The sequence below is a fragment of the Camelina sativa genome, chromosome 5 (genome assembly GCF_030686135.1).
Source record: "Camelina sativa cultivar CO46 ecotype springtype chromosome 5, ASM3068613v1".
Lineage (NCBI taxonomy): Eukaryota > Viridiplantae > Streptophyta > Magnoliopsida > Brassicales > Brassicaceae > Camelina > Camelina sativa.
In genome coordinates, this window is record NC_141884.1 from 20,534,162 (window position 1) to 20,562,152 (window position 27,991).

Here is a 27,991-nt window from a genome sequence, read left to right on the forward strand (position 1 = left end):
CATACAGAAGCGTGGGGTCTTCAGGGACTTTGATAGAAGATTTCTGAAATGAAGCGCCGACATCCCCTAAACAAAAACAAAACCATTCTGTATTCAGAGCAATCAAGCCAAACATAAGTTTTATGCATGTTCATTAGCTACTCTATAACGAACATACAGAGCTATAAAATGCTACAATTAGTCCTATAGTAGTTATAGTATACCTATAGCTAAGTCTACTATCACAAAGTCACAAGTCTTGCAAAGCCATCGTTGCAAACAAACATGGTTATAAGACGCTTACGATGAAATAAATCCCGGAGAAACAAGCGATGGTCCAGTATCTTCCCCAGTAAGCATCGGCTAAGATAGCTCCAATGAGAGGAGTAAGATAACAAGTCCCTTGCCATGTAGTAACGTTTGTAGCAGCGGAAACGTTTCCTTGATGTAGCTTAGTAGTGAGGTAAGTGATAAGATTCCCAGCAATACCATAGTAAGCTAGCCTCTCACAGCATTCATTACCAAGAATGAAAGGACAAGCTTTCCAGTTCCCTGTTTTCTCCTTCAATGGTGGGTTCCCATTAAAGTCCACCGAACCATCTTCAGCATACAATTTTGCTTCCTGGTTCCAAAACAAAATCACAAAACATTGGAATCATCACCTAAATATAAAAACGATCATAAGAACAACACTGGGATCAGATAAAACAATGATTACCCAGAAACTATCTCAATAAACCCAGAAATGAAAAGCATAAGATCAACCTAAAGCCCATATTTTTTTTTTTTGGAATTCAGTAGAAACCTAAACATGCGAAATCAAAATTAGCTAAACCTAATTGATCAGAAATTGAACAAACCTGTGAAATTAAACCTTTTTCGATGAGAAGTCTTTGCTCTTCTTCGATGGAACCCATCGTCTGAATCTTCGCTACGAAACCAAATTTAGATGCTGCCACATGTAGCGAAGGACGGAGAAAAATACGTCTTCTTTGGAGGAACTTTTCTTTGATAATTATTTCATTTCTATTTAAATTTAAAATTTTTATACTGAAGGACGCAGCAAACATACGCTACTGCAAATGCTCTAACACGCTTCGTTTTGCTCTAACACGCTTCTTTTTTTTTTTTTTTTTTTTGCCATCAGAATACAAGATTGGCTCAAACGAGCCAATTAGAAGGAAAATTGTTCACAAAGGTGACTGGATGCGACTCCACTCTAGCTCGACGCGCCAGTTTGTCCGCACTACCATTTTGTGATCTGGGAATATGGACTACAGAAAATGATAGGAATTCATCCTTGTCTTCTTCGATAACGTCCAAATATGTCTTGAAAGCAGGCCACTCGGAAGGCGAAGACACCATCTTCACCAAATCAGAACAGTCTGTGAGAAACACAACTTTCTCATTATCCGCGCCAATCATACAGCGTATTGCCCATATTAGGGCTTCCATTTCTGCATGGAGGGGTGACAAGCTACGGCGAGAATTAGATGCACCCATAGTGGGAGATTCTCCCTCAGGAGAAATGCAATGCCATCCTCTACCTATAAACTGGTCAGTCGCCTTCCAAGATCCATCCACAAAACATCGGTGGCAAGATCCATATCCGCTTGCCTCGTCACCAATAGAAACCGTAGACCTAGATGGATGTGGAGATCCACCCTGAGGTGAGGAGCCTAAAGGATCCTCCTGGGCTAAAGACCAAAGCTTTGATACCTCTTCCGGTATTCGTAAGATCGCTAACGGATTGGAGTCCAAGTTGCTGAACAATTTATCATTTCTGGCCTTCCAGATATACCAGAGAATCCACGGGAACACTTCTACCGAAGGAGTGTCCTGAAGTCTCCAAAATAATGAATCCATGTTATCATAGACAGAGTTTGAAGGGAAGCTACCCGAGGATGTCGGGAACTGGGACAATTGTAACATCCGCGAACCAATTTTTGTAGATTTGGTGTGGGTGTCGATCGACACCCTTGGTGGCATCGATCGACACCATGTTTTTCCGGTTTGGTCGGGTTTGATTTAATTGTCGATTGGTTCGGTTTGGTTCAATTAAAATCCCTAAATCGTGTGTAAAAGGGGGAAAACGACCCTAGGTCGTGTTATTTTGTTGGTAGTCGCCGCTTTTGAGAGAAAGAGAAAGAGAGAAAAGAGAGAAAACGTTTCTGTGACTTTCTGGGTTTGTTCTTGGAGTTTTGGAGAGATCTGAGGCTGTAGGAGGGTTAGCTGTTGCTGGAAACGAAGGGGGAGCTTCTGGAGGTGTTGTTTTCCACGTTTCTCAATCCAATCTTCCTGTTCTTGAGGTGAGTGCTTGACCATGGTTGATCTAAGCATGAGATCTCTCTTGTTTGTGTGTTTTCTTTGTTGTTTGTGTTGTTTTGTTGCTTGGGATCGTTGCTGTTGTGATTCCCAGTGTTTTGTGAGGTAATTGGGTGAGTTTGAGACGGATTCGAGATGATTGGGAAGGAGAGTTCGATGCTCGGTTTCGCGCAGATCGTGTCTGCAGAGGAGGCATCGATCAACACTAGGAAGCATCGGTCGACACCATTTGGAGTGGCATCGGTCGACACCATTGTTTGTAGCATCGATCGACACCGTGAGGAATCGGTCAACACTGGTCTTTGTCGAGACTTGTTTTCCTGGTTTGATGTATTGTTGTGTGTTGTTTGTTTTGCTTAAACTTGAGGGTCTCATATGCTTGTGTGTATAACCCAGTAGATGGGAGGACGGCCTCACTAAGTATTTATGATAATACTTACGCATCTCAATTGTTGTTTGTGGTGTGCAGGTATGTGACGTGGAATCATGGCGATGAGGAGGAGGATGAACTAGGGTCTCGTTTGTGTGTTGTTGGTCTTTGTTATATTGTTTAGGATGGAACCTTGGATAGAGATATGTTAGGTTGCTGGATAGAATGGATAGAAGTGTTATTGTATTGGTTTTGTATTATTGATATGTTTCCGCTGTGCATGTAATTGGATGTTGGTTTATTATTGGTTGGTTACCGTGTGTGGGTTGGTTTGTTTAATTAAGTAGTATGGGATACTTAATTATATCTTGTATTTAATTATTAAAAAGAAAAAAAAAAAAAGGGGTCGGGTTGTTTCATTTTGGTATCAGAGCCTTTACGGTTCTAGGATGGTTAAATGGATGGTTAGAGCGGTTAGGAATTTAATTGGGTGAATTATTTTCCTTTTTGCTTGATGCATGATGTTGTGTGATGGAATTGATTATGAGTAGTTAGTCAATTTGTTTGCGGTATGGAGTCCTAGTATCATCCTCTTCGAGCCTTCAATGAGATTCCACGGTAAGATGTGTACTCTATGTGCGGTTTTTGAATTGTGTGCTTAGCCTTCTGTTCTGGGTAGTGCAGATGGCTAGAGAGGGTGCTGTGGGTCGCGGTCGTGGTCGTGGGCGTGGTCATGGTCGTGGTCGGGGACGAGGTCAGGTTCCTGAGGCCAGTGTGAGTGTAGCCCAGAGCATGGCCAGTGAGGAGGTGGCGGAGTCACAGGTTCATCCTAGTGTGTCTGGAGACCAGGCTGGTTTGGGTGACGGCAGGGCGGATGGGCCCGGTGTCGGTCACGGTGTTGCCCCGGGTGTGGGGGTTGCAGCGGGAGGTGCTCCAGGCAGGGAGGATGTCTTGATGGACTTGCTAGCTCAGGTTTTGCAGCGACTTCCAGCAGTTGTGCCGCCAGTGGTTGGTGGGCAGGATCCAGTAGTGCCGCCAGTGGTTGGTGGGCAGGGTCCAGTAGTGCCGCCAGTGGGTGGTGGGCAAGGTCCAGTGGTGCAGCCTGTGGCGGGTTTGCAGGCAGGTGTGCAGCCGGGGGCCGAGGTAGTGGATGCACAGTATGTGCGGATGATGGAGCAGCTGCGGCATGTGGGAACCGGGTATTTCTCAAGAAGTACCGATCCGAGTGTAGCGGATGAGTGGAGAGAGCGGATGGAGGATATTTTCCTTTCGCTTAGGTGTCCCGACCGGTACAGGGTGGATCTGGCAGTGTTTTACTTGTCAGGAGATGCTCGTGTGTGGTGGAGGTCGGTGACAGCACGGAGGGTGCAGCGGGGTATGTCTTGGGGAGATTTTGTGGGGGAGTTTAACTCCAAGTATTTTCCTCAGGAGGCTCTTGATCGTATGGAGGCACGGTTCTTGGGTTTGACTCAGGGGGACCGTACAGTGCGGGAACTGGATGCAGAGTTCAGTCGGCTTGTGGGGTATGCAGGCCGGGCTTGGGAGCCAGAGTCGGCTCAGGTGCGGAGGTTCTTGCTGGCTTTGCGAGATGATTTGAGGACACGGTGCAGAGTGAGGAGCTATGCCACGAGGGCGGAGCTGGTTGAGGTTGCAGCTGGGATAGAGGATGACTTGAGGTCACAGTTGGTGGTGGTCAGTCCAGCGGTTCGTTCAGAGGAGACATTGGAGCAGAGCATCCCAAACAAGGATAGGCAGTTGGAGCAAAGGCGTAAAAGGAAGCGGGAAGAGACGACAGTGGCGAACCAAGGTGGCCAGAGAGGTTATGGCAGCGGGAGCATGGATCACGTGTCGGCAAGCGGGGCCAGGGGCGGTGATTCGCAGGAGTACCGTCGAGTGTGTTATCATTGCGAGGAGGAAGGGCATATCAGGCCTTTCTGTCCTAAGAGGAGGCAGATGATGGAGGTTGCAGCGCAGCCGAAGGGAGGACCGGGTGTCCATTCCGGCGCTTAGTTTTAGCTTATGTATTCTTTCTTTCATTATGTATTTTCATTTGGAGTTGTAAACGATTATTGCATTTGAGGTTCTAATAAAAGTTGGAGTTCTTTGGTTTTGGAATTTGTGAAAAATCACTGGAAAGGAAATAGCACGGGAGTCTATAAATGGAAAGTTTCCATAAATAGAAGATTGCTATAAATGGAAAGTTTCTAAAAATAGAAGTTTCCAGAAATGGAAAGTGTTGAGGTAGATCTAGTCGGGGGATACTCGTTGACATCGGACTTATTTGCTCAGGATAGTGTGAGCCCAACTCATGTGATACCGATAGCTCAATGGACTTTGTGGCCAGAGAGTGGGAGTGGTATGTTTGCTTCGGATGACGATCCGTGAGCGCGCTTTAGGGTGACGACCTTAGAGCGGGATTGTGAGACTCCCTGGATACCGTAGCTGTGAGCCGTGGCTCGGCAGTGAGCCGGTATATCTCGAGGGTTGCGACCCGAGAGCGGGGGGAGTGGGCGTGTGAGACTCCCTGGATACCGTAGCTGTAGGCTGTGGCCTGGCAGTGAGCAGGTATGACTCGAAGGTTGCGACCTGAGAGCGGGGGGAGTGTGTGCGTGAGTGACTTCCTGGATGCCGTAGCTTAAGGCGGTTGGCCTGATAGCGAGCCGGCATGATTCGTTGGTTGCGACCACGGACGGGGGAAGCACTGAGTTGTGAGCAAATAGTGTCTTTGATGTGAGTATATTGACTAGAGGGAGACCTCGTGGTTCAGTCGGAGGTGTGCGGGCTGTTGCGACAGTGCACGGGAAACCTTGGCTGACGGTATTTAGTCCGGTCGGGGACGTGCGGGCCGTGTTGACGGTGGCACGGAGGTCTTTGACAGTTGGACGGTTTTGCGGGATTCGAGGACGAATCCTTATTGGTGGGGGAGAATTGTAACATCCGCGAACCAATTTTTGTAGATTTGGTGTGGGTGTCGATCGACACCCTTGGTGGCATCGATCGACACCATGTTTTTCCGGTTTGGTCGGGTTTGATTTAATTGTCGATTGGTTCGGTTTGGTTCAATTAAAATCCCTAAATCGTGTGTAAAACGAGGAAAACGACCCTAGGTCGTGTTATTTTGTTGGTAGTCGCCGCTTTTGAGAGAAAGAGAAAGAGAGAAAAGAGAGAAAACGTTTCTGTGACTTTCTGGGTTTGTTCTTGGAGTTTTGGAGAGATCTGAGGCTGTAGGAGGGTTAGCTGTTGCTGGAAACGAAGGGGGAGCTTCTGGAGGTGTTGTTTTCCACGTTTCTCAATCCAATCTTCCTGTTCTTGAGGTGAGTGCTTGACCATGGTTGATCTAAGCATGAGATCTCTCTTGTTTGTGTGTTTTCTTTGTTGTTTGTGTTGTTTTGTTGCTTGGGATCGTTGCTGTTGTGATTCCCAGTGTTTTGTGAGGTAATTGGGTGAGTTTGAGACGGATTCGAGATGATTGGGAAGGAGAGTTCGATGCTCGGTTTCGCGCAGATCGTGTCTGCAGAGGAGGCATCGATCGACACTAGGAAGCATCGGTCGACACCATTTGGAGTGGCATCGGTCGACACTGTTTAGCATCGGTCGACACCATTGTTTGTAGCATCGATCGACACCGTGAGAAATCGGTCGACACTGGTTTTTGTCGAGACTTGTTTTCCTGGTTTGATGTATTGTTGTGTGTTGTTTGTTTTGCTTAAACTTGAGGGTCTCATATGCTTGTGTGTATAACCCAGTAGATGGAAGGACGGCCTCACTAAGTATTTATGATAATACTTACGCATCTCAATTGTTGTTTGTGGTGTGCAGGTATGTGACGTGGAATCATGGCGATGAGGAGGAGGATGAACTAGGGTCTCATTTGTGTGTTGTTGGTCTTTGTTATATTGTTTAGGATGGAACCTTGGATAGAGATATGTTAGGTTGCTGGATAGAATGGATAGAAGTGTTATTGTATTGGTTTTGTATTATTGATATGTTTCCGCTGTGCATGTAATTGGATGTTGGTTTATTATTGGTTGGTTACCGTGTGTGGGTTGGTTTGTTTAATTAAGTAGTATGGGATACTTAATTATATCTTGTATTTAATTATTAAAAAGAAAAAAAAAAAGGGGTCGGGTTGTTTCAACAATCCCCAAACCTGCCTAGCCGGAGGACATAAGAAAAGGGCATGATTAACGGTCTCCTCCACCCCTCCACAAATCGCACACTCCATGTCACAACTAAGTCCACGTCGCCGCAGATTAGCTGTTGTCGCCATACAACCCGTAATTGCTTGCCATAAAAAATGTCTAAGTTTTGGTGGGCACCGAATTTGCCAGATAAAAGCCTGTAGAGGAATAATATTGGGACCGGAGACAAGGGAATCATTGTCCGGTTTCTGACGCAAAGCTTGATATCCAGATTTAACGGTGTATACCCCAGTTTTTGTCAAATGCCAACCCAAGCTACCCGGTGTGGTCAGATTACCAAGGGGTAAAGCAGAAATAAGGGCTACATCCTCCGGCTCGAAAGAAGCCGAAAGCGATGCCAAATCCCAGGAATGCGAAGTCCTGTCAATGAAAGTTTCAACTCTCAGCGTTGGATCGACTGGCGATCCTGAACGCAATGCTGGTCTCGGGGATTGAGCAGGAATCCAGGGGTCAGACCATACTAAAATGGAAGCCCCAGATCCTACCCGTTTAATGAGTCCTTTGTTCACCAGAGAGCGAGCAGAAATCATACTCCGCCATCCATAAGATGGAGAATAAGATTTAATTGGATCCAATGGATCAAAATACCTGTAATATCGGCCTTTGAAAACCTCTGCAAATAGAGAATCTGGTACTGAAATCAACCGCCAAAGCTGCTTAGCCAGCAAAGCGGTATTAAAATCATCCAGACACCTAAAACCCAAACCTCCCTCCAACTTATCAACACACAGCCTGTCCCAAGCAATCCAATGTAAACCACGTGTTTCCCCTGAAGAGCTCCACCAGAAATTAGAGATTGCACTAGTAAGTTTTCGTGTAACTGTTTTCGGAAGACGAAAACAGGACATAACAAAAGTAGGGACAGCGGTCGCAACCGATTTGACCATGACCTCTTTCCCTCCCCGAGACAGCAACCTAGCAGGCCATCCACCAGCCCATTTTTGCAGCCGATCCTGAACAAAGGAAAAAAATTTTGTTTTCGACCCACCAAGACTTTCCGGAATTCCCAAGTAAGAGCTCATGCCACCCAAAGTGGTGATACCCAGGATGCCTTTTAATTCCTCTCGTATGCCTGCATCTACTGAGTGTCCAAATTGAACCGAAGACTTCTGGAAGTTTATCCGCTGTCCATAAACCCGTTCATATTGTCTGAGGATCCCTAGGATAACTTCACATTGCTCCTTCGTGGCCCGACAGAAAAACAGACTATCATCTGCAAATAGTAAGTGCGAAATCACCGGACAAGCAGTCGATACCCGGATCCCCGTAATAAGTTTAGACCTTTCTGCTTTTTGCAGATTTGCAATGAGAACCTCAGTGCAAAGGATAAAAAGATAAGGTGACAAGGGGTCTCCCTGACGAAGTCCTCTAGAAGGAATTATGGATCCATGGGATTGACCATTTAATAGAACATTGTATTCCACTGATGTCACACACCACATGATCCACGAAATCCATTTGTCACAGAATCCAAATTTCCGCAATAAATTCGCAAGGAAAGTCCATTCTACCCGATCGTAGGCCTTACTCATATCTGTTTTAATGGCCATGAACTTTCCCTTACAAGAGGGGTTGGTGCGGAGGCCGTGAAACATCTCCTGAGCAATCAAGATATTATCCGTAATTAACCGTCCTTCCACAAACGCCGATTGTGTCTCAGAAATCAATGCTGGCAAGAACTTACGTAGTCGCTGACATAAGATCTTCGAGATAATCTTGTAACCAACATTACATAAACTAATAGGCCTCCACTCAGTCATCCGGGTCGGTTTATCCACTTTTGGGATAAGACAAATATTTGTCCTATTTAGGCGTTTGTCAAAATTATCACCCTAGAAGAAAGATTCTACCGAAAGCTTTAAATCAGCCTTAACCGTATCCCATGCACGCTGATAAAAAAGAGCCGTCATACCGTCCGGTCCAGGAGCTTTATCAGGATGCATCATAAACAAAGCCTCTTTGATTTCCTGTTCTGTGACTGGTTGAGTCAGTGTCTCATTAATTTCTCCCGTGATAGAAGTGCTTATTTCACCCAATGCGTCCTCAAAATCCGTAGGATCTGTGGATGTGAAGACCTCATGAAAATAAGAAACTGCTATATCCTGAACCTTAGTTTCCTCCGTAACCCAGTGTCCAGCCTCGTCATGCATCCCGACAATGCGATTTTTAGCTCTCCTTAATTTCGTTTGGGCATGAAAATAGCTTGTATTTTGATCCCCAAAACGCATCCATCGACTTCGACTTTTCTGATACCAATAAATCTCTTCATCCCGATACGCTTCACGCAGCTTCCAAGTCATTTCCGAAATAACCTCAACAGATACAGAGTCATCCGCCTGGGCAGTTGCCAATTGAGACTTTAAGTCCTCAATCGTTTCCCGACCAAACGGGGCCTGCGCTTTCTGCCATCGGGAAATTGCTTGGCGACATTTTATTATTTTGTCCATTAAGTTTCCATTGTTCCCTGTCTCCCCATGAGCCCAACCCTCTGAAATAGCTCCAAAGAAGCCCTCTTTTTCAATCCACCGTCGGTCAAACCGAAAGATGCTCCTCCCTCGCCGAACTTTGTCTTCCAGAGAAGCTAAAACCGGCTTATGGTCCGAAGCTATCATTGATAAATATTCCGTGAAGGAATCCTTGAAAAGATCATGAAGTTTCTCATTAGCTAAAGCTCGGTCAAGACGACAACGAATTGGCTTCTTGTTCCGCCAGCCCCGCCAAGACAAGCTATTACCTATCGCAGGAAATTCTAATAAACCACAGTGACGAATCATTGTATTGAAACCAACAAAGGAAGATGCATGGCGAAGCTTCCCTCCACGCTCTAACACGCTTCGAATCAATGGTTTTTTGACATTTTGTATTTCCTTTTGTTTTTTGGTCAATGGCAAACTTGCAAAAAAAAAAAAAAAAAAAAAAAAAAAACCCAAAAAATATTATATGAGAAAATTGAGACGGGGTTGAGTTTTGCTCTAATTTGGGGCTTCGTCTGGTAATGACGACATTGTCCGGCCAACCTTCGCTGCCACAGATGCATAGTCTCTTCTCAAAGCTCAGACCTTTCCTTTCTCATTCGCCGTCTTTAACAGCTCCGTTCACTCGCCGGCGATGTCTCGCGTTTAGCGCTCTCCCTACGACGAAAGCTATCGACGCGGCGTTAATGAAGGAGAAATGGTTAGATTCTCTCTCTCTCACCTCACTAGACGAAGATACGACTCAGCAGAGTTCTGAGTCAAGCTGCGTCATTGGAATTGACCCTGATTTGTCCGGTGCCTTGGCTCTTCTTAAATTTGACCACTTGGGTTCTTCTTCTTCTGCTCAGGTTAGTCACTAGACTGGTGAACGTTTTAGGGTTTCTCTTTCTTCTTTTCAATTGATTAGGGTTACAAAAAGTATCTATCTTTTCAATTGAACAGAATCAGAGTTATTACCAGAGTTGATTGAGTTATTACAGAACAGTTTTAAGTTTACATGGTTCAATTGTAATCTGTGGGAAATCTTATGAAACCTTTGATAGACTCAGACTTTGTTAACCGAAGTTGATTTTGTTTTGTTAAATCTGGAGTAGGTTTTTGATACACCTCACATCCCAGTTTTAGTTGGGAAAAGAGTAAGAAAACGTTTGGACGCAAAGTCAATTGTGCAATTGATTCAGAGTTTAGATGTTCCTTCTGGTAAGACTATTTGTTTTTACATCGTCACTTTGTTGTTTTTTGTGTTCTTTGGGTTAGAATATTGGTAGAAATATTACATCTTTTGTGTTCAAATAATGTAGGTAGCAGAGTATATATAGAACAATCGAATCCGTTTCCCAAAGATGGAAAACAGGTTAATGCACAACGCACATTCTTTTTCTTGAGTTTTGGTGTGTTTTTTTTGGTTGAAACTAAAATGTTTGTGTTTGTGTCATAGGGTTGGTATAGTGGAGGATTTGGATATGGGTTATGGATAGGAACACTTGTTGCTTCAGGTTTTTGTGTCATTCCAGTTTCTGCATCTTTATGGAAGAGGCATTTTCAACTTGCCAGTGGGAGTAGCACAAAGGTGGTTTGATCTTTTACTGTCAAACTTTTGTGAGTTCAAAACAAATCTCTCAAATGCTGACGAAGGTTTTATATTTTGTTACAGGACGATAGTAGACGAGTTGCAGCGGAGTTGTTTCCATCGCTTAGTTCGCTACTTAAGAGGAAGAAGGATCATGGTCGAGCTGAAGCACTGCTCATTGCGGCATATGGTGAAACCCTTAGAACAGAGAAGCTGTTGATCCCGCCACAAGAACTGGTCCCTCAGATTAACTACTTAGAAAACCAGTTAGTGGGAGGTTCAGTAATGTTATAGTTTTCTTGGCTCAACTCTCATTAATTAAACAATTACAATTTGGAGTCTACTCCTAACTCTACTAATTGTATTTTTGCTAAGGCTCTGTTAAATATATAACTTTAGTACCATACATGCAGTCATATCACCTAGACCAAAGCCATCGAAAACATTTTGATTTTACCATTACTTTCTTTCTTCTATATAAGCTGCTAATTTTCTCGTCCCTTCACCTTACTTGCCTTATTTCATTCATTCCTCAAGCCTAGGGCTCTTCTTGTTCTGCAAAATTTTGATTTTTTAAGCACAGTGGAGCAGGAGCAAGCATTATTTCCGCTATTGCTATACCTAAAACATCTCAACAGTTGTTAAGAATAGAAAAGAGAGAAATATGTTTCATGCCAAGTAAAGATTCTTCACCTTGCTTTTCTTTTGCCGGTTGTTAATTAAGACCTCCATTTCCTCCATGCTTCCTTTCCTGAAAGATGTTGATTGTTGAAATGAATTAAAACCTTAGACCAAAGAGAGTGTGTAACATCCACAGCTTGATGATCTATAGAAACTAAATATTTGCCAAGATTCACTGGACATACTAAAAAGTTACAAGAGACTCCTCAGTCTATTTATCATAAGTTGCCTTAAAGCATATAAGAAAAAAGTACAAACCTTTTCTTGACAATTTTCAGATTGGTAGGTAGGGGTTAAGACAGCTATGTACAGTAAAACCTCTATAAATTAATATTCGGTAAATTAATAATCTCTATAAATTAATATATTTCTAAGATCCCAAGTTGGGTTAGTGTAATCTTGGATACAATTCGATAATATAATAAGATAATAACTTAAAAAAAAACTTTTATAAATATATGGTCCCGTCAATAATATAAATTAATAATTATATAAAATAATCAAAATATATGTATATAAATATATATATATATATATACACATTAATTTTTATTAGAGTTCATTTCTAATATTTATACTATATCAAAATCTTTAAGTGTTATCTTCAAAACATGATAATTGTTATTTTTCATGTAATTAATTCTATAAAAATATTAGTTATGACGATTAATTCTTATTTTAAGTTTTTTTTAGTATTTTTAACAAATTAGAAAAGTCTCTATACATTAATAATTATTAATTTATCAAGAAATTAAAATCTCTATAAATTAATAGATTTCATGATCCCAACTATAGAGGTTTTACTGTATGTTCTTCATTTCCATCTCTTTATCTCTTTTTTTCTCTCTCTTTATCTTTCTTTGCATCTAATGTTTATGTTATGGAAATACGTCTATTTCTTATCTTTTTTTTATCTCTTGGTTTACTATATAATAGAGCCTTAATAAATTAGTAATGTTGGGACTATGATATTTTATTAATTTGCAGAAAGTTTTGTTATTATAGTTGTTAAAAAATCTAATAAAAATTTTGAGTGTTATCAACTTTGTAGTTTTGGACTTGAAAATTAAATATTTTGAAGAAATAAAATCTTAAACTGAAAACTATATAGATGATACAAATATAAACAGATACAAATACAAAATAGTTTTGAAACACAACATATTTTTTTTTTGTCATCATTGAATCGACAAGGTCTGATCCATAGTCAATCCCTACTACGCGGGATAACGCGACTTAGTGGAATCGAACTCTGGTGGAATCGGTCGCAGAGGTGGTGTTGTGACCACTTGACAACATAATTATTTTATAAGAAAAATTAGTGATGAGATCTAACATAAATTTTTACAAAAAAATAAAATAAAATAATATTACCTTTATATATATATATATATAGGTAATAAAATTATATTACCTATAAAAATAAAATTATGTTGTGTTATAAACTTTTTAATATGTGTATCATATACATAGTACAAAAAATAGCATTATAGCACCATGTTTAAAATTAAGCACTGTAACATCCGCGAACCAAAATGTGCATTTTGGGGATGGGTGTCGATTGACACCATTGGTGGTGTCGGTCGACACCATTAATTTTTGGTTCGACCAGTTCGATTTAATTATCGATTTGGGTCGGTTTGGTTTAAGAAAAACCATTAAACCGAAGTATTTAAGTGAACTGTCGACCAGAAGGGTTTTGGCAAGTTTTTGTTGTCGCCGTTTCATCGTTTTGAAAGAAAAAGAGAGAAAAGAAGAGTTCTTGAGTTTTTGGGAGGATTGGTGAGATTTCTTGGCTGTTCTTGAGAGATCTGAAGCTAGGAATGTGTTAGAAGCTTGCTAAGAAGGTTGGATTCGTCGTTGTTGGTCAGAAACTTCCTACAAAGAGGTGAGTGCATGACCATGGCTTATCTAAGCCTGAGATTTCAATTGTCTTGCTTGTTTGGTGTTGTTTGTGGTGTTTTCTTGCTTGTTATGGTTGCTATAGGGTTCCTACGGATTCATATGGATTTGAGATTGAGTATTGGAGGAGTTTGGAAGCGAGATTCGACTCTCAGCTTCGAGCAGAACGCGGTTGCAGAGGCAGTGTCAATCGACACCAGTGAGCAAGCATCGGTCGACACTGTGGGGTAGTGTCGGTCGACACCAAGAGCCAGTGTCGGTCGACACCTCCCTTCCAGCGAGACTATGTGTTGTTTCCTGGTTTGTATGCTTTGTTTGTTGATTGTTTTGGACATTGGTATCTCAGTTGCTTGTGTGTATAGCTCAGTAGATGGGAAGATTGTCACACTAAGTGTTTATAAAATACTCATGCATCTCAATTTGTGTTTGTGGTGCAGGTAAAGGCAAAATGTGATCGTGGAATCAAGGCAATGAAGAGGAAGATGTTCTAGGGACTCGGTTGGTTGTTTTCTGGTATTGTTAGGTTGCTAGAATCAAGTAATTAGAACATTGCTAGGTTGTTGGTTCTATGTTTCATGCTGTTTGGTTATTGGATATTTGCTATGGTTTAATATTGGTTATTTAATTATTGGATATTTATTGGTTTAATATTATTATTATGTTATCGGCGGTTGTGTGTTTGTGGTTAGCTGGCTAGTGGGTATGGAATCACTAGCTGTGAAATATTTATTATTATTTTTATTATTTACTATTTAAAAAAAAACAGGTCAGGTCGTTTCAAACACTAAACTCTATCTATAAAAACTATATCCTAAATATAAACTAGTAGACACACACCTTAAAAACATTTAAACATAAATTTAAAATATTGTAATATTTGTCAACCAGCGCAATTTTTGGAAAATTTTGCAATGTATGATATAAAAAATTGGCTACATAACTTGTTTTATTACTATTTTAGTGGTTCACGTCCACCAATAATTCAAAAATGAAGTTTATGTAGAAACATCTTAAAAAATAGATCGGAGTATTTTTTAGTTTTTTCCCTATTTTAGGGTATTTGTCATTTAATTTTGTTGTTATCATATACTTTCAAGGTTAAAATTAATTTATAACAACAATATACTTGAATTTGAGTTCTTTTTCCTAAAATTCTTAATTATTAAAAACTTTTTGGAATATTTTTATCTTAAAGATGTAACCAATCAGCATTAGTAGCCAATGATGTATCTGTATAGAGCAAGTTAACTTGCCTCATTCAGGTTTTAGATCTTGCAACACACAAATTGTTGTCACGTCTCGAACACTCTTAACTATAAAAGTGTGGGAGAAGATTATTATCACTACATTTGTTCAGTCATCATCCTTAGCACCTTGCTTGTGGGTGATTGTTCATATAAAGCGCCACTACTTCCACAAACCAAGTTCATTGATACAAACCATACAAGGTGTACAAAGAACACAAACAAATTTTACAAGAATTGATAACAACACGACAAAAAAAATAGACAAATATTTAACCATTTTGGCCAAAGGCTACACAGATGCAGACATGTACGATCTAACAAGTGAAAAGGTAAGAGGCTTTTGCTTCTTGTATTCGTTGTACCGCAAAAAGAAGTAACCCAAATATTCAAACTCAATGGGAGACATCCTTGCCTGTTCCAACAAATTTGTACAAGTTACATTAGCTTAATACAAGTTATTATCATAAAGCAATATACTAGATGATTTAACAAGCGCACCTGGATGATCGCCCATATTGCCCAGTACAAATGAGAAGCTAATTTGTATGCATCTGTCTCTACGAAGACTGATTCTACTTCAGCAACACTGACCTGTTTACACAAGCAATTTATATATATATAATTCTTAAGCTTTGCACTTGGCAATATATATTTTGCAATAGCCAAACTTATTTCAAAAGAACGCAAAAGTAATGTTTTGCGACATATTACTATGTATCTATTAAAAACAAACTGTCTTGATTCCAAACGCATGTTATGTTCTTACCTCGTCTGGTTTGTCTGGCTGCAAGTAATGCTTGATAAAATGATATTGTTCCTCTTTACTTGGGTACCTACGAAGAAACCAACAACACGCAGTTAGTTATGCTCTGATCTGTTGAGGATTTTTTTTATAGAAACAACCGAAGAAGGAAATGAAGTAGAACATACAGGCTGTAATCACAGTCGTATCCTGCATATTCATTGAAGTGATTTCCGATGTCGAAGCCTCTATAGTTGTATGATCCATACTCAAAATCAATCAAGTATAGTTTCTCTATATATGGATAAAGAGAATCAAGTTAGAATCTAATTATCGTAACTACTTCAATACAGAATAAATCATTTAAGCCAAACCAAAATATCATTGTTATACAACTCTTAAAGTTGGTTCTGGGATCTTGTATTGAACCATCTCACTATTAACATCAATAATTAAACTAAAATGCAATTTTTCTGGTAAGTGACCCCAATTTTTAGTACCTATGTCTGTCATAATAGCTGAAAGATGTACAGAGAAGAAGGAATTTTCTTACCTTCTTCGTCATTCAGCATCAGGTTTCCTGAGAGTAAATCGTTATGAGCAAACACCACAGGTGCGTTAAGTAAGCCTGTGAATTCCTGATCAATCATCAGAATTGGCAGATATTATCAACCCAAAGCAGAGAATAAAGTTTAGATTACAGAAAGGAACATTTGCAGATTTTTGAACAAGTGTTACTGCCATAGGAGAAGCACCAGAGGACCAATTCTTCGACATCATTCAAAGATGGTCACAATTTAGCACATCACAATTGTTTCTGTCATTCTGTGCAACAGAAATGACTACAAATTCCAACATTAAAGATATACTATTACTTGTATTGTTTGGTTTCCAGGAATAACTTGACAAGTTGATTTTTCAAACACCAGCAATGGAGTATCATAAGACATCAAGACCACATACACAGGGCAGAAATACAAAAAATTTACTGAGGAAAAGGAAATACCCTGAGTTCAATAATTTCTTTATGCAGTTCTTGAAACGAAATTGTCTCAAAGAGCTTCTGCTTGTCAGGCTCTTCAAACCTAAGAGTAGATGCTGCAAGTAAGGGTACAGGGCAGACATAGAAATTGCATATGAGATGATTTGTAGCCAACGCTCATTAAAGGAGAAAAAAATATAACAGTAATCAAAACAAAAATAAATTGTAAGACCTTTTTCATAGAACTTCAAGATATCAACCCACAACTGAGGTTCCTTGGAACCTGGTATGTCCACTTTATGAAACTTTCCAAGCTCTTTGGCAATTTCCCCAGCAATCTTTGGCTCTCTCATGTCTGCCCACAACAAAAGAGAAATGAGATTCATTTGAAGTGCATAAAACAGAATTCGACTGAGCAGCTCTTCCCCTTTTATTACAGTAAACAAATGAAACACACGACTGGAAAGTCCATAGTTTAATGATGTGTTCCACCAATGTTACTGAGGAGCATTGCCAAATCTTTAAAGCAACTTCCTTCAGATTAATTCCATAAAATAGAAGTATTCTTCACAAGGATTGAACCTTATCCATTTCTTTTTTTTTTCTTGTGGAGTCAAACCTTCATTTGATTTTACTAACCATTTGAAATTTCCAGGTAATCCACTTAATAACAAGAGACAATTTATATTTTCTAGAGACATTCTATATTCCGCTACAGGAATTAAAAATGCCTACCTGATGGCTCTAAGGTTCTTGCATTGATGAATGATTGCACCATGCCATTTCCAAATCCACCAAGCAACTTGGCACCAAATCCGGCAGCCGAGAGATACTTGATAGCCTATTGAAGATGAGAGGAGCAGATAACGAAAAAGACAAATGACAAAACTTCAAATAATGCAAGAGAAATAACAGGAACACTAGCAGAGAAACCTTTGATATATCAAGAAAAAAACGAGCAAAAACTCTGCCATGATTGGATGTAAGGCTGAAGCTTCAAGTTGACATCACTAGAAGACAAATAATGCAGATAACATAGAAAATCTTGGTAACGCAAACTACGACATCAAAACATAGGAACAGAACACAAGGGGTAGGGACTTATCAGTTATCACATAATATGAATAAGGGAAATTACCAGTATCTCTCTCTCACGGTTGATAACATACTCCGTGTTAGGCCCATAAAGTCGAACTGTTACAGATACTTGTCTATCTGTGTCTTCCTTCACAGAAACCTTGAGCACTGCCATCATGAGAAGATAACATAAAAGATGTAAGAAAACAATGCTGAGTTCAATTCCAACACACATTTCTAATGAAACAATTGAAAACCCAACATTGCAACAAGGTAGAATATGAACATTGACAAGTAAACTTGTAAAGGAAATAACTGTGATATAAATGGAAACTCACATAGATTTGTGATGCCTCCTGATACTCTCTCGACAGAGAAGAGTGAATCATTAAGCTCTCGCCAATTCTTGAACAGATCTTTACATAGCTCTCTGTTAAGAAAGGAGCAAAAAAAAAATAAAAAAAAATAAAAAAAGGTTCAAGACTCATGCCACATTCGTATTCATTTCTCTGACTTGTAATACTCCATGAAAACGAAACAATAACAAGCAGTCTAATCACTTTTGTTGTTTTGTTGCTTTTATGTTATTTTAATCTCGTCACTTTCACTATGTCATCACAAAGCGCTTTACAACAACCACAAGCCTCCATAAAAACAAATCCAAGTGTAAAGCAAATAGCAAATAAAGCCAACTATCTAGGTCGTCAATCCCAAATCGAAATCAAAACGGGGAACAAAGGAAACGATTGAGAGAATTGGGAAAAAGGAGGAAACGAAGACGAACATGATACGAGGAATCATGAGAGGAAGAGGCAAAGACGTATCGACGACGAACGAAGAATATGGAATCTGTTCGGCGTTGTCGTTGCCGTTAGCTCCTCCATCTTCGGCGTTGGCTAATGCCCAGATATTATTATTATTCTTCGCAGCTCCCATTTTGTTTCAACCTTTTCAATGAAATTTCTTTTCTCTTCTTCTTCTTCTTCTTCTTCTTCTTCTTCTTCAACAACAACAACAATAAAGATTCCTTTTTTCTTTTTTCTTTTTTCAGATCTCAAATTAATGTTGATTCTGTTTTTTGGCCCCTAATTTAACGCATCTTACTTTTATATTTTTGTATGTCGGCATTTTGATATTAGGGATAACGTCATTTTAACATGTGCCGTACAAGTTTCCAAGGAATTGGTTTATTCGTGAATTGTTTTAGTATCCTTTTGACCAAGTGTATATGAAAAAAAACATATCATTTGCTTTGCGTTAGCGATATATAATTGTGTGTGTGTCTCTGGTCAACAGATTTAAATAATCATCACGTTTGGTATCACGATGGTACTTACTTAAAAACTGATATTAAAAAAATATTATGGACACTACACAAAAATATATCCAAGAATTTGTTGTTAGGAGAGGGAAAGAGATTTTGTAAAATTAAACTAATGTGTTGCTTTAAACTCACTAAAAATCAGTGTTAAATTTTAACTAATGTGATGACCCTAGTCGCTACTTTTGATGGAGTTCTTGTGAGGATAAACGGGATTGCATGGGTTTCGTGGAAGAAAATATGTCAATCCAAAAGAAATGAAGTTTTGGTTGGGTTTTAAAGACTTGGGAGGCTTTAATCAAGCTTTACTCGTAAAACTAACTTAAAAAGAAATTAAGGTTTGGGTTTTACGCTGCGAATGATGGAGTCTATGAGGCGAAGAAGTGTCTCCCGTAGATATATAGGAAAGTATGGCGATTGTTGGTGCAAGATTTAGCACCCTGATATACCAGTTTAAACCAAAAGCAAACCAATTATTTAATCTGGGAATTTGATCAGAGCGGCGAATTGGACCTTCGATGAGAGTCCAACGAAGTCGACCGGGCCAACAAGAGTAACTAGCCGACTTCCAGATCGCTTCAAGACCAACATGATATTAGAAGAAGAAACTTTTCTGATTTTAATTCAGAGTATCATGAAAGTAAACATATTTTATAATCTAAGCCAACATATAAATAGAGGGGCATCCCCCTCCTTGTAAAACATCCATCAATTAATACAATAACTTAATTCTCTAAAAATATTGAGCAAAACCCTAGCTTGTTCATTAATAAATTTTAATTCCCTTTTATTTTCTAGCTTTTTTTTTCTTTTTTTTTTTTGGAAAACACATGATTTCATTCATTCAAATCAAATCAAGGTATAAAGAGGAGATTCAAAGATCCCAAAGTTTAAAGAGTTACAAGAGCAGGTATTCCCCAATACCATAAACAAGAAAGTAAAAAATTTCGAGGTGAACACCATGAGAGCTGTGAAGCAAATGCAATGAAGCAAATAGAGACATGAGAGATCATGGATACTCGAAAGATCATCATCGAGTGAAACGATGGATGACAGAATTGTCAAGGTCAAAAGACGCGTAGACGTTGTAGAGGGATTCAAGGCCAAGACGCTCGTCAAGACGAGGTACACTAGAAGTGCAGTGGCAGAGATTCCGGGGACCATGGTTGTAGGGTCCAAGGTAGGATGGTGTAGAGCCCAGGTCAGAAGGTATCTTCCGTTGGACCAAAGGCAGTCTTCAAACCATAGGGTCCGAGAGCTGGAGGAGGTATTGAAGTAGAGTGGCTTGAAGTCGTCGAGTGAGTAAATTGGGGAGCAGGGCGATAGACCATAAGACTTTATGCCAATACAAACAGATCTTCCAAGGAAAACTAAAACCATATGCCAATGATAAAGGTCAAACTGTAACAATACAGGTGGGTTCTCTCTCACTTGGGGCCCTTGGCCAAGGAGATTAAGAAATCCACACAAAGCATGTAGCCAGTAAGACCAAAGAAAAAGCAGAGTAGGCTTGATCGCTTTAGTGTTGGACAACACGGACAGGGTTTGTTTGAAAGGGGGTGGGTGAAGTTTAGGTTCCAAGCTCTTGAGGGTATAAAACGTATACCATAAGAGGTTAAAAAGCACATAAGTGGGATCAGGAACCGGGTATGTGAAACAAGGGCTGAAGAAGCTTCGGTAATCACCGCTCTTTAGCGACATGATCATAATGCCGAACTTCTTCAAGACTTTCACAACATGAGTATGAATCCTAGATGTTTCACTAGGCAAGGTTCTCATAGACATAAGAGTTTGGCACAAACAACCTTTCGATGTGAAGCTTATAAACTCATATTCCGTAAAGCTGGGTGAAACTAATGGCAGGGTTCTCAAAAACTGTTTGTATAACCATAGCAACCAAGGTATGTTATGAGCTATTTGCAGTCTTCGGACAAAAGCTTTCAGGGAACACAACCTATGTTGGCTAAGGGTAGACAAAGGGTGATTAAGAGCAGACCTGTTCTTTAGAGAATGAAAATCTGGATCACCAGTTGTACGGCGGTAACAGGGAGAAGAGTCGGGGGACCACTCTCGGAGGGAAAACGCAATGATGTAGAACTCATCATTATCCGTCGCCGTCATCTTTGTCACGCAAGACTCGGGTGGTGAGGAAGGAGGAGATTCTACAGAGGCGGGTCGAACTCCGGATCTGGGAAATGAGGAACAGGGAGACTCAGAAACTCCCGGCAAACAGGCTGATAGTGTCGCAAAGGGTAGAGATTGTCGATCTCCACCTTCGTCTAGCTTTGGAGAAGAACACGCCTTTGTTACCGTTTGGGTTCTTTGGTAAGGGTTTTTAGCGAGTAAACAAGATCTAAAAAAGGGGAAAAAAGAATTAGAGATCGAGGTAGAGGGATAGTAGAAACTTGAAAGAGAAGCGGTAATCGAGATTTCCCGATGCCGGCGAGCAGAAAGCCCACCGGCGTCGGAGGAGGAAGGTTGAAACGGCGCCTCGATGTTCGTGCCTGGGAGAGAAAATTAGGGCTAACTGGATTGAAGTTTTTCCACGTTATCCCTTTTTATTTTCTAGCTTTGATCCGATTTTAAGAGAGATTTCTTTATTGAATTTGTTTCCCCCTTCAAACAAATTCATTGTGAGAAACTCTGTTTCTACAGCGATGGAGTCTATGATTTCATTCTTCCAAGAGTAGGTAAAGAGAGCATTGTCAAGCTAGAAGAGTGAGCCGTATCTTTGTTTTTGATCCTTGAAGAGACTGCATGTGACCTAAAGTGACATCCCATGAGGAGGTTGGTTGGATCCGACATCTTGATGCGATTGGATCCCAGTGAGACGAAGCAAAATTGTAGTTGAAGAAAAGATGATCTCGACTTTCCAGGCAAGAGTTACAAAGTAAACATGGGAGTCCCTATTAAGTTCTGGATAAGATACTAACTGAACAAACTAATTTTCTCATTAATCTGTAAATGTGAGATTACACTTGTTTATATACAAGATTAGGATTAAGTAAAAGGAAGCTTAATCCTACATAGACTATACAATAGATATAAACCAGTTAATTAAACCCGGTTTACTATCCTAATACACCCCCTCAAGCTTCTGAAACCGAAATATGTGAAGGATGAAAGAGGCTTGATATAGACATGCGCCCAAGAAGAGAGTAGAAAGGACCCGGTTGAAGAGCTTTTGTCAAGATGTCAGCATGTTGGTTTGCACTGGAGAAGTGAAAGAGCTTCAAGAACTTGTTCTTCATCTGATCTCTGACGGTATGACAGTCGATTTCGATGTGTTTCGTCCTCTCATGAAACACGGGATTTGTAGCAATGTGAATAGCCGACTTGTTATCGCAAAACAACTTGGCTGGCGAAGTGACAGTAATCCTCAAATCTTTGAGTAACTGATTCAACCACAAGAGTTCACAAGTGGCAAGAGCCATGCTGCGATATTCTGACTCCGTACTGCTACGACTAGTAACTTGCTGCTTCTTAGACTTCCAACTAATCAAGCTTTTGCCCAGATAAACACAAAAGCCAGAGATAGATCTTCTAGTTTCAGGACAAGTGCCCCAATCCGCATCAGAAAAAGCATTAAGGCAAGGTTCTGAGCTAGCAGCATAATAGAGTCCTTGACCAGGGTTACCTTTAAGATAGTGGCAAATCTGGTATGCGGCTTGAAGATGCACATCCGCAGGACAAGAGAGGAAATGACTTAAGTTGTTGACAGAAAATGTGATATATGGCCGAGTGATGGTGAGATAAAGCAATCTCCCAATGAGCTCTCTATATGATGTAGCTCGAGCAGAATCAAGAGGAGTCCCCATGTCCTTTGTGTAATGAACATTGGGATTCATAGGAACACTGCAAGGTTTGCAAGCCAACAACCCTGTCGAAGCCAAGATATCAAGAGCATATTTTCGTTGACAAACAGAGATACCACTGCTATTACGAGCTATTTCCAATCCCAAGAAAAACTTAGGAGCGCCCATATCTTTGATTTTGAAAGCAGCATGCAAGACAGTCTTAAGCTCCTGTAGATCACTATCATTGTTAGAAGCAATCATGATGTCATCAACATACACCAAGAGAGCAATAAACTGTGTTCCTTGTTGTTTGACAAACAGAGTGTTGTCACCAGGACACTGAGAGAAACCGGCTCCAAGGATCACTCCAGAAAAACAGTGGTACCATTGGCGAGAAGCCTGCTTAAAACCATATAGAGATTTATGGAGTCGACAAACCGCATTAGGAGGAAGTTGTACACCACCCGGAGGAGTATATCCTTGTGGAAGACTCATGTAGATCTCCTCGTCTAAGCTCCCATGAAGGAAAGCATTAGTCACATCCATCTGTGTTAGTGTCCATCCATGTATAGCTGCTAAACCCAAAACAAGTTTAACACTAGCAAGCTTAGCAACAGGAGAAAAAGTATCGATATAATCAATCCCCTCCATTTGAGTATACCCTTTGGCTACCAATCTTGCTTTATAACGATCTATAGATCCATCTATGTTACATTTGATAGTGTAAACCCATTTACACCCTATCACCGTCTTACCAGGGGGTAAAGATACAACACTCCAAGTCCCAAGTTGCTCAAGAGCAACAATCTCCACATCCATAGCCTTGGGAAAATGAGGATGAGCCATGGCCTGCTTGAAATTCTACGGCTCCGATTCAATTGAGCATGAAAGAACAAAATATTGATAGGAAGGACTCAATTTGGAATAGGTAAGAACAGAATCAAGAGGATAAACAACAAGATGATCCGAAGGAGAGAAATTATCAGAGAGCTGAGCAAGATTGCATAATGCGATAATAGAAGAAGAAGAGGAATCAGACATAGAAAGATCAAGAGAAGTCAAATTAGAAAAAGAAGTATTTGTGAGATTGCAATGATAGTCAGATAAGTAACCTGGTGCTTTAGCTTGGCGTAGTGGCCTGTCATTGGTTTGTGCAACCTGTCCTGTGGCAACTGTAACAGTCTCATCCGGTGTAGCAACAACACTAGAGGATGATGACGGTAATGAGGATGATGATGATGATGCAGGAACAGGAACAAACAAAGGCAATGAATGTGTATCTTCAACAAGTTCAATCTCAGTGGAAACAGGCAAAGGTAAAACCATTTTACTAAACAAATCAGTGGTAGGAAGAGAAGGCGTAACATTTTTGAAAGGAAAAATATGCTCATGAAAAACAATGTTACGAGTAATATGAACAACATTAGTTTCCAGATTACGAACCTTATAACCTTTGTAACCAGATGGATAACCTAGAAAAACACATGGTTCAGCTCTAGGAGTAAATTTATTTCGATCCTTAGCTAAAGTAGAAGCATAGCATAAGCAACCAAAAGATCTCAAGAAACTATAATCTGGTTTTTATTTGAAAATTTTTTCATAAGGTGACATTTTGTCTAAAACCAAAGAGGGTGTTCTATTTATCAAGAAGGCAGCAATATGAATGCAATCAGACCAGTAACATAGAGGAACATTAGATTGAAACAAAAGTGCACGAGCAACATTAAGGAGATGCTGATGCTTTCGTTCTACAACCGAATTCTGTTGCGGTGTATAAGGACATGAAAAATGATGTATCATACCATGATCTTTAACGAGTTGAGAAAAACCAAGTTCAGGTGCATTATCACTACGAACAATCTTAATGACAGGGTTATATTGTGTTTGAACATGTTTAACGAAAGACGGAAAAATAGAAAGAACATCATTTTTATTCCTCATCATATAAATCCAGGTGATTCGAGTACAATCATCTACAATAGTGAGAAAATATCGATATCCTTCTATAGATTCTACAGAAAATGGCCCCCAAGTGTCTATATGAATGAGATCAAATGGTAAAGCAGAAAGTTTACTATGTGAAACAAACGGTAATTTCTTTTGCTTAGCTAAGGGACATATATCACAATGATCATGAGAAGAAGAACTAGAGATAGACATAGGTAATGTACCCGGCATATATTGTAACTTGGCAGAAGATGGGTGACCTAAGCGTTGATGCCAGACACGACCATCGACTTGCAAGGACCCAGAAAAAGATGCTGAAACAGAATTCGCAGATGCTGAAATGTCATGATGCTCCAATATGTATAGACAATGGATTAGCAAACTTTTACCAATCATCAAGTCCCGAGTATGGTCCTGAATATAACAAGAATCAGTATAGAAATGTGCAGAACAATTATCATGTCTAACCAAAGAACTCACACTTATCAAGTTGAATTTAAAAGTTGGAACATAAAGAACATCATGCAAAATCAATGTTTGAGTTATTTGTACAGTGCATATATGAGTAATAGCAACTCTAGTGCCATTAGGGAGTGAGATTGTTACACCTGTCACTGGAAAAGTCTCACTAAACAAGGAAAGGTCAGAATCTGTATCAATTATCCAACTACCACTGGGTAGAACAATATAAAGAGAAGAAAGGCACTGATGTTGAAAAGTGAAAATTTTGTTTTCAAAACGAAGACTCGAAGAAGGAAACTCAATTGTAACATTACCAGAAGAAGATGTCGCAGCCATAGCACCATGCTCAGTTATCGTAGCAGATGGATTAGAAGACGGCTGCTCTGAAGCCTTGGTCTAGGTGCTGAGTTGATGAATCAAACTCTGAATCTGGTCAGAAGTAAAACTGCTCAGATCGAGATTAGTTGCAACTTGTGCTGGGGCAGGTGTATAAGAAGCAGAATTGAGCACTGCATTGGCAACTGCACCCGGTTGAGAATATTGTGGCTGCGGATACTGATTCTGAGCTTGTTGGAATTGAGCCTGTGTAGGAAACTGAGGACGTCTTCCTATTGGAAAAGATGCACGAGGTGGAGCAGACTGTGATAACACTTGCTGCACTGGAGGTCGTTGAGCATTCCTATGACCAGGTGGATATCCATGAAGTTTAAAACACTTCTGAATGGTGTGACCAACATGGTTACAATGAGTACAATAAGGCTTCTGGTGAGGTCGAAAAGCAGCATAGGCAGTATTATCAGTAGGTCCTGAAAAATAGCCATTAGGAGAAGGCGCCATAGGGTTATAACCAACATTATCAGAAGGACCAGAAGCTTGAAAAGCCACATTATCAATCCTGGTGGCAGGCTGAATATTCTTCTGCCTCTCGTCCTCGGTAACCATGTGAAAAACCTCTCCAATCGAAGGCATGGGCTTCAACATCAAGATATGCCTGTGTGTGGGCTGATAAGCTTCATTTAACCCCATTAAGAACTTCGTAACCCTGCTACGCTGCTGCAATTTCTCCCACATAAGAGCAGCATTACACTCGCACTTGCCACAAGTACAAACAGGAACATCAATATAGTTTTTCAACTCTTCCCATATGTTTACTAATGCTGTATAATAGGTAGTAACATCCATAGATCCCTGTTGTAAAGTACTCAACCGTTTTTCAATCTCAAAGACCCTAGGTGCATCATCTTGCCTAAAACGAGACATAAGATCCAACCAAATCGCAGATGCAGTAGGTATATAAAGTAAACTCTGACCTATGTGCTTAGAAACTGAACTCATTAACCAAGTAATCACCATATCATTACATCGTGACCAAGAACCTACATCAGGATGATCATCGGGAGGTTTAGGAATCGTTCCATCTATGAAGCCCAACTTATTCCTGACATTAAGAGCCATGCGCACAGAACGTCGCCAAGAGTGAAACTCTGAGCCAGTAGTGAGCTGATCCGAAACCAAAACCATCCCAGCATGATCCGATGAATGAAGAAAATACGGATTCTCGTACTGATCAGTAGGTCGACGCGATTCAGAGGTCTTGTAAAGAGTAAAGATGAAATTGATCAAAAGAATCAAAGATTATAGAAAGATTGAGCTGGGATTAAGCAAATCGAAGAGAACCAGCGCCAATTTAGGTCAATCAAAGAGTACGAACAAAGAGCAAGAACACGAGCCCGTAAAAGAAAAACTTAATCACAGCGATATAAAGCTGGAAAACGAAATCAAAGATCAGCGGAGTGATAGGAGCACTCATGGCTGTAGAATCAATGAACAGAAACGAGCTCGAGAAGAATGAGAATCAATGGCGGAAGCTTGTGTCAGTGTATCGCTCTGCTCTGATACCATATTAAGTTCTGGATAAGATACTAACTGAACAAACTAGTTTTCTCATTAATCTGTAAATGTGAGATTACACTTGTTTATATACAAGATTAGGATTAAATAAAAGGATGCTTAATCCTACATAAACTATACAATAGATATAAACCAGTTAATTAAACCCGGTTTACTATCCTAATAGTCCCCAATGGAGGTTGCATTTTGGTTGGTAGTCCGATAAATCTTTTATCATCATTCTTTAAATGATATACCTCTCAAACTTTTGCATTTTGCCTTTCGAAATACTTAGTGTGGTAAATTATACCCAATTAAAGATATATCAATGTTTATAATTGGTTATGACTGTGCATGGAGGATGTATAATAGGACTTTAAATTTAATCGTTTGTTTAATGCTTGGTATTTTAAATGATTGAATATATAACTTTAGGTTGAACATTACTAATACACCATATTTAATTTAGATATTCAAAGAAACTTGTATTCATATTAGGAGTGGGTATTTTGTTTTGGAAGTTATCATATTCCATTAGAAGATGGAACCGAAAACATAATGAAATTTTTACTAAAATTTAAAGAGAAAAAGGTATAGTATTTTTCCACACAAACTTATTAAATTGTATGAATTTATATCTATAGATAAAACATAAAATAAAGATGATACTATAAACTCCAAAATCTATAGGTTGAACTCTCAACAGAAAAACTCAAACATAAGTTGACAAATATATAGAGTTAAAAAAAATGAACATTTGAACATACACAATTATTTGTGAAAATTTCAACTATTAAAATGTAAATAATTCTAAATGAAACTTTATAAAAAGACAATCGCAAAAAATATATCTTATCAAACTATAATGAATTTTTCATTTTATTATTTTATAGAATTTCTAAATCTACGTTATGTACAAGAAATTTTTTTATTAGGGGGAGGTATTGGTTTAGGATTTAGAAAGAGTTTAAATGACTTTGTGTTTTTAAAAAATCTTGCTGATTTTTAAAATCATAAAAATTT

General features: G+C 39.7%; 5 protein-coding genes and 1 pseudogene across 5 annotated transcripts; 1 reads left to right on the top strand and 5 right to left on the bottom strand.

Moving 5' to 3' along the window:
• Positions 1–268: 268 nt before the first annotated feature.
• LOC147944084 (protein NRT1/ PTR FAMILY 8.3 pseudogene) lies at positions 269–896 on the bottom strand (annotated as a pseudogene).
• Positions 897–1,140: 244 nt separating this feature from the next.
• LOC147944085 (uncharacterized) lies at positions 1,141–9,650 on the bottom strand. The gene is made up of 3 exons (XM_087512457.1): positions 8,727–9,650; positions 6,825–8,567; positions 1,141–1,818 (listed from the first exon to the last, which is right to left on the bottom strand). The coding sequence occupies exons 1-3, from the start codon at positions 9,648–9,650 to the stop codon at positions 1,141–1,143; spliced, it is 3,345 nt and encodes a 1,114-aa protein (XP_087368583.1).
• Positions 9,636–11,324, top strand: LOC104787053 (Holliday junction resolvase MOC1, chloroplastic). The gene is made up of 5 exons (XM_010512549.3): positions 9,636–10,198; positions 10,445–10,550; positions 10,652–10,704; positions 10,789–10,920; positions 11,005–11,324. The coding sequence occupies exons 1-5, from the start codon at positions 9,872–9,874 to the stop codon at positions 11,212–11,214; spliced, it is 828 nt and encodes a 275-aa protein (XP_010510851.1). The 5' UTR covers positions 9,636–9,871; the 3' UTR covers positions 11,215–11,324.
• Positions 11,325–14,914: 3,590 nt separating this feature from the next.
• LOC104787054 (putative ethanolamine kinase) lies at positions 14,915–18,781 on the bottom strand. The gene is made up of 11 exons (XM_010512551.3): positions 18,336–18,781; positions 17,890–17,981; positions 17,613–17,719; positions 17,210–17,315; positions 16,707–16,829; positions 16,499–16,590; positions 16,046–16,130; positions 15,681–15,786; positions 15,517–15,583; positions 15,249–15,341; positions 14,915–15,162 (listed from the first exon to the last, which is right to left on the bottom strand). Exons 1-11 carry the CDS (start codon positions 18,485–18,487, stop codon positions 15,040–15,042), a joined length of 1,146 nt encoding a protein of 381 aa, XP_010510853.1. The 5' UTR covers positions 18,488–18,781; the 3' UTR covers positions 14,915–15,039.
• A 4,749-nt stretch (positions 18,782–23,530) lies between these two features.
• Positions 23,531–25,414, bottom strand: LOC147944086 (uncharacterized). The gene is made up of 3 exons (XM_087512458.1): positions 25,169–25,414; positions 24,352–25,030; positions 23,531–24,141 (listed from the first exon to the last, which is right to left on the bottom strand). Exons 1-3 carry the CDS (start codon positions 25,412–25,414, stop codon positions 23,531–23,533), a joined length of 1,536 nt encoding a protein of 511 aa, XP_087368584.1.
• A 60-nt stretch (positions 25,415–25,474) lies between these two features.
• On the bottom strand, positions 25,475–26,888 carry LOC147944087 (uncharacterized). The gene is made up of 2 exons (XM_087512459.1): positions 26,790–26,888; positions 25,475–26,671 (listed from the first exon to the last, which is right to left on the bottom strand). The coding sequence occupies exons 1-2, from the start codon at positions 26,886–26,888 to the stop codon at positions 25,475–25,477; spliced, it is 1,296 nt and encodes a 431-aa protein (XP_087368585.1).
• Positions 26,889–27,991: the final 1,103 nt, after the last annotated feature.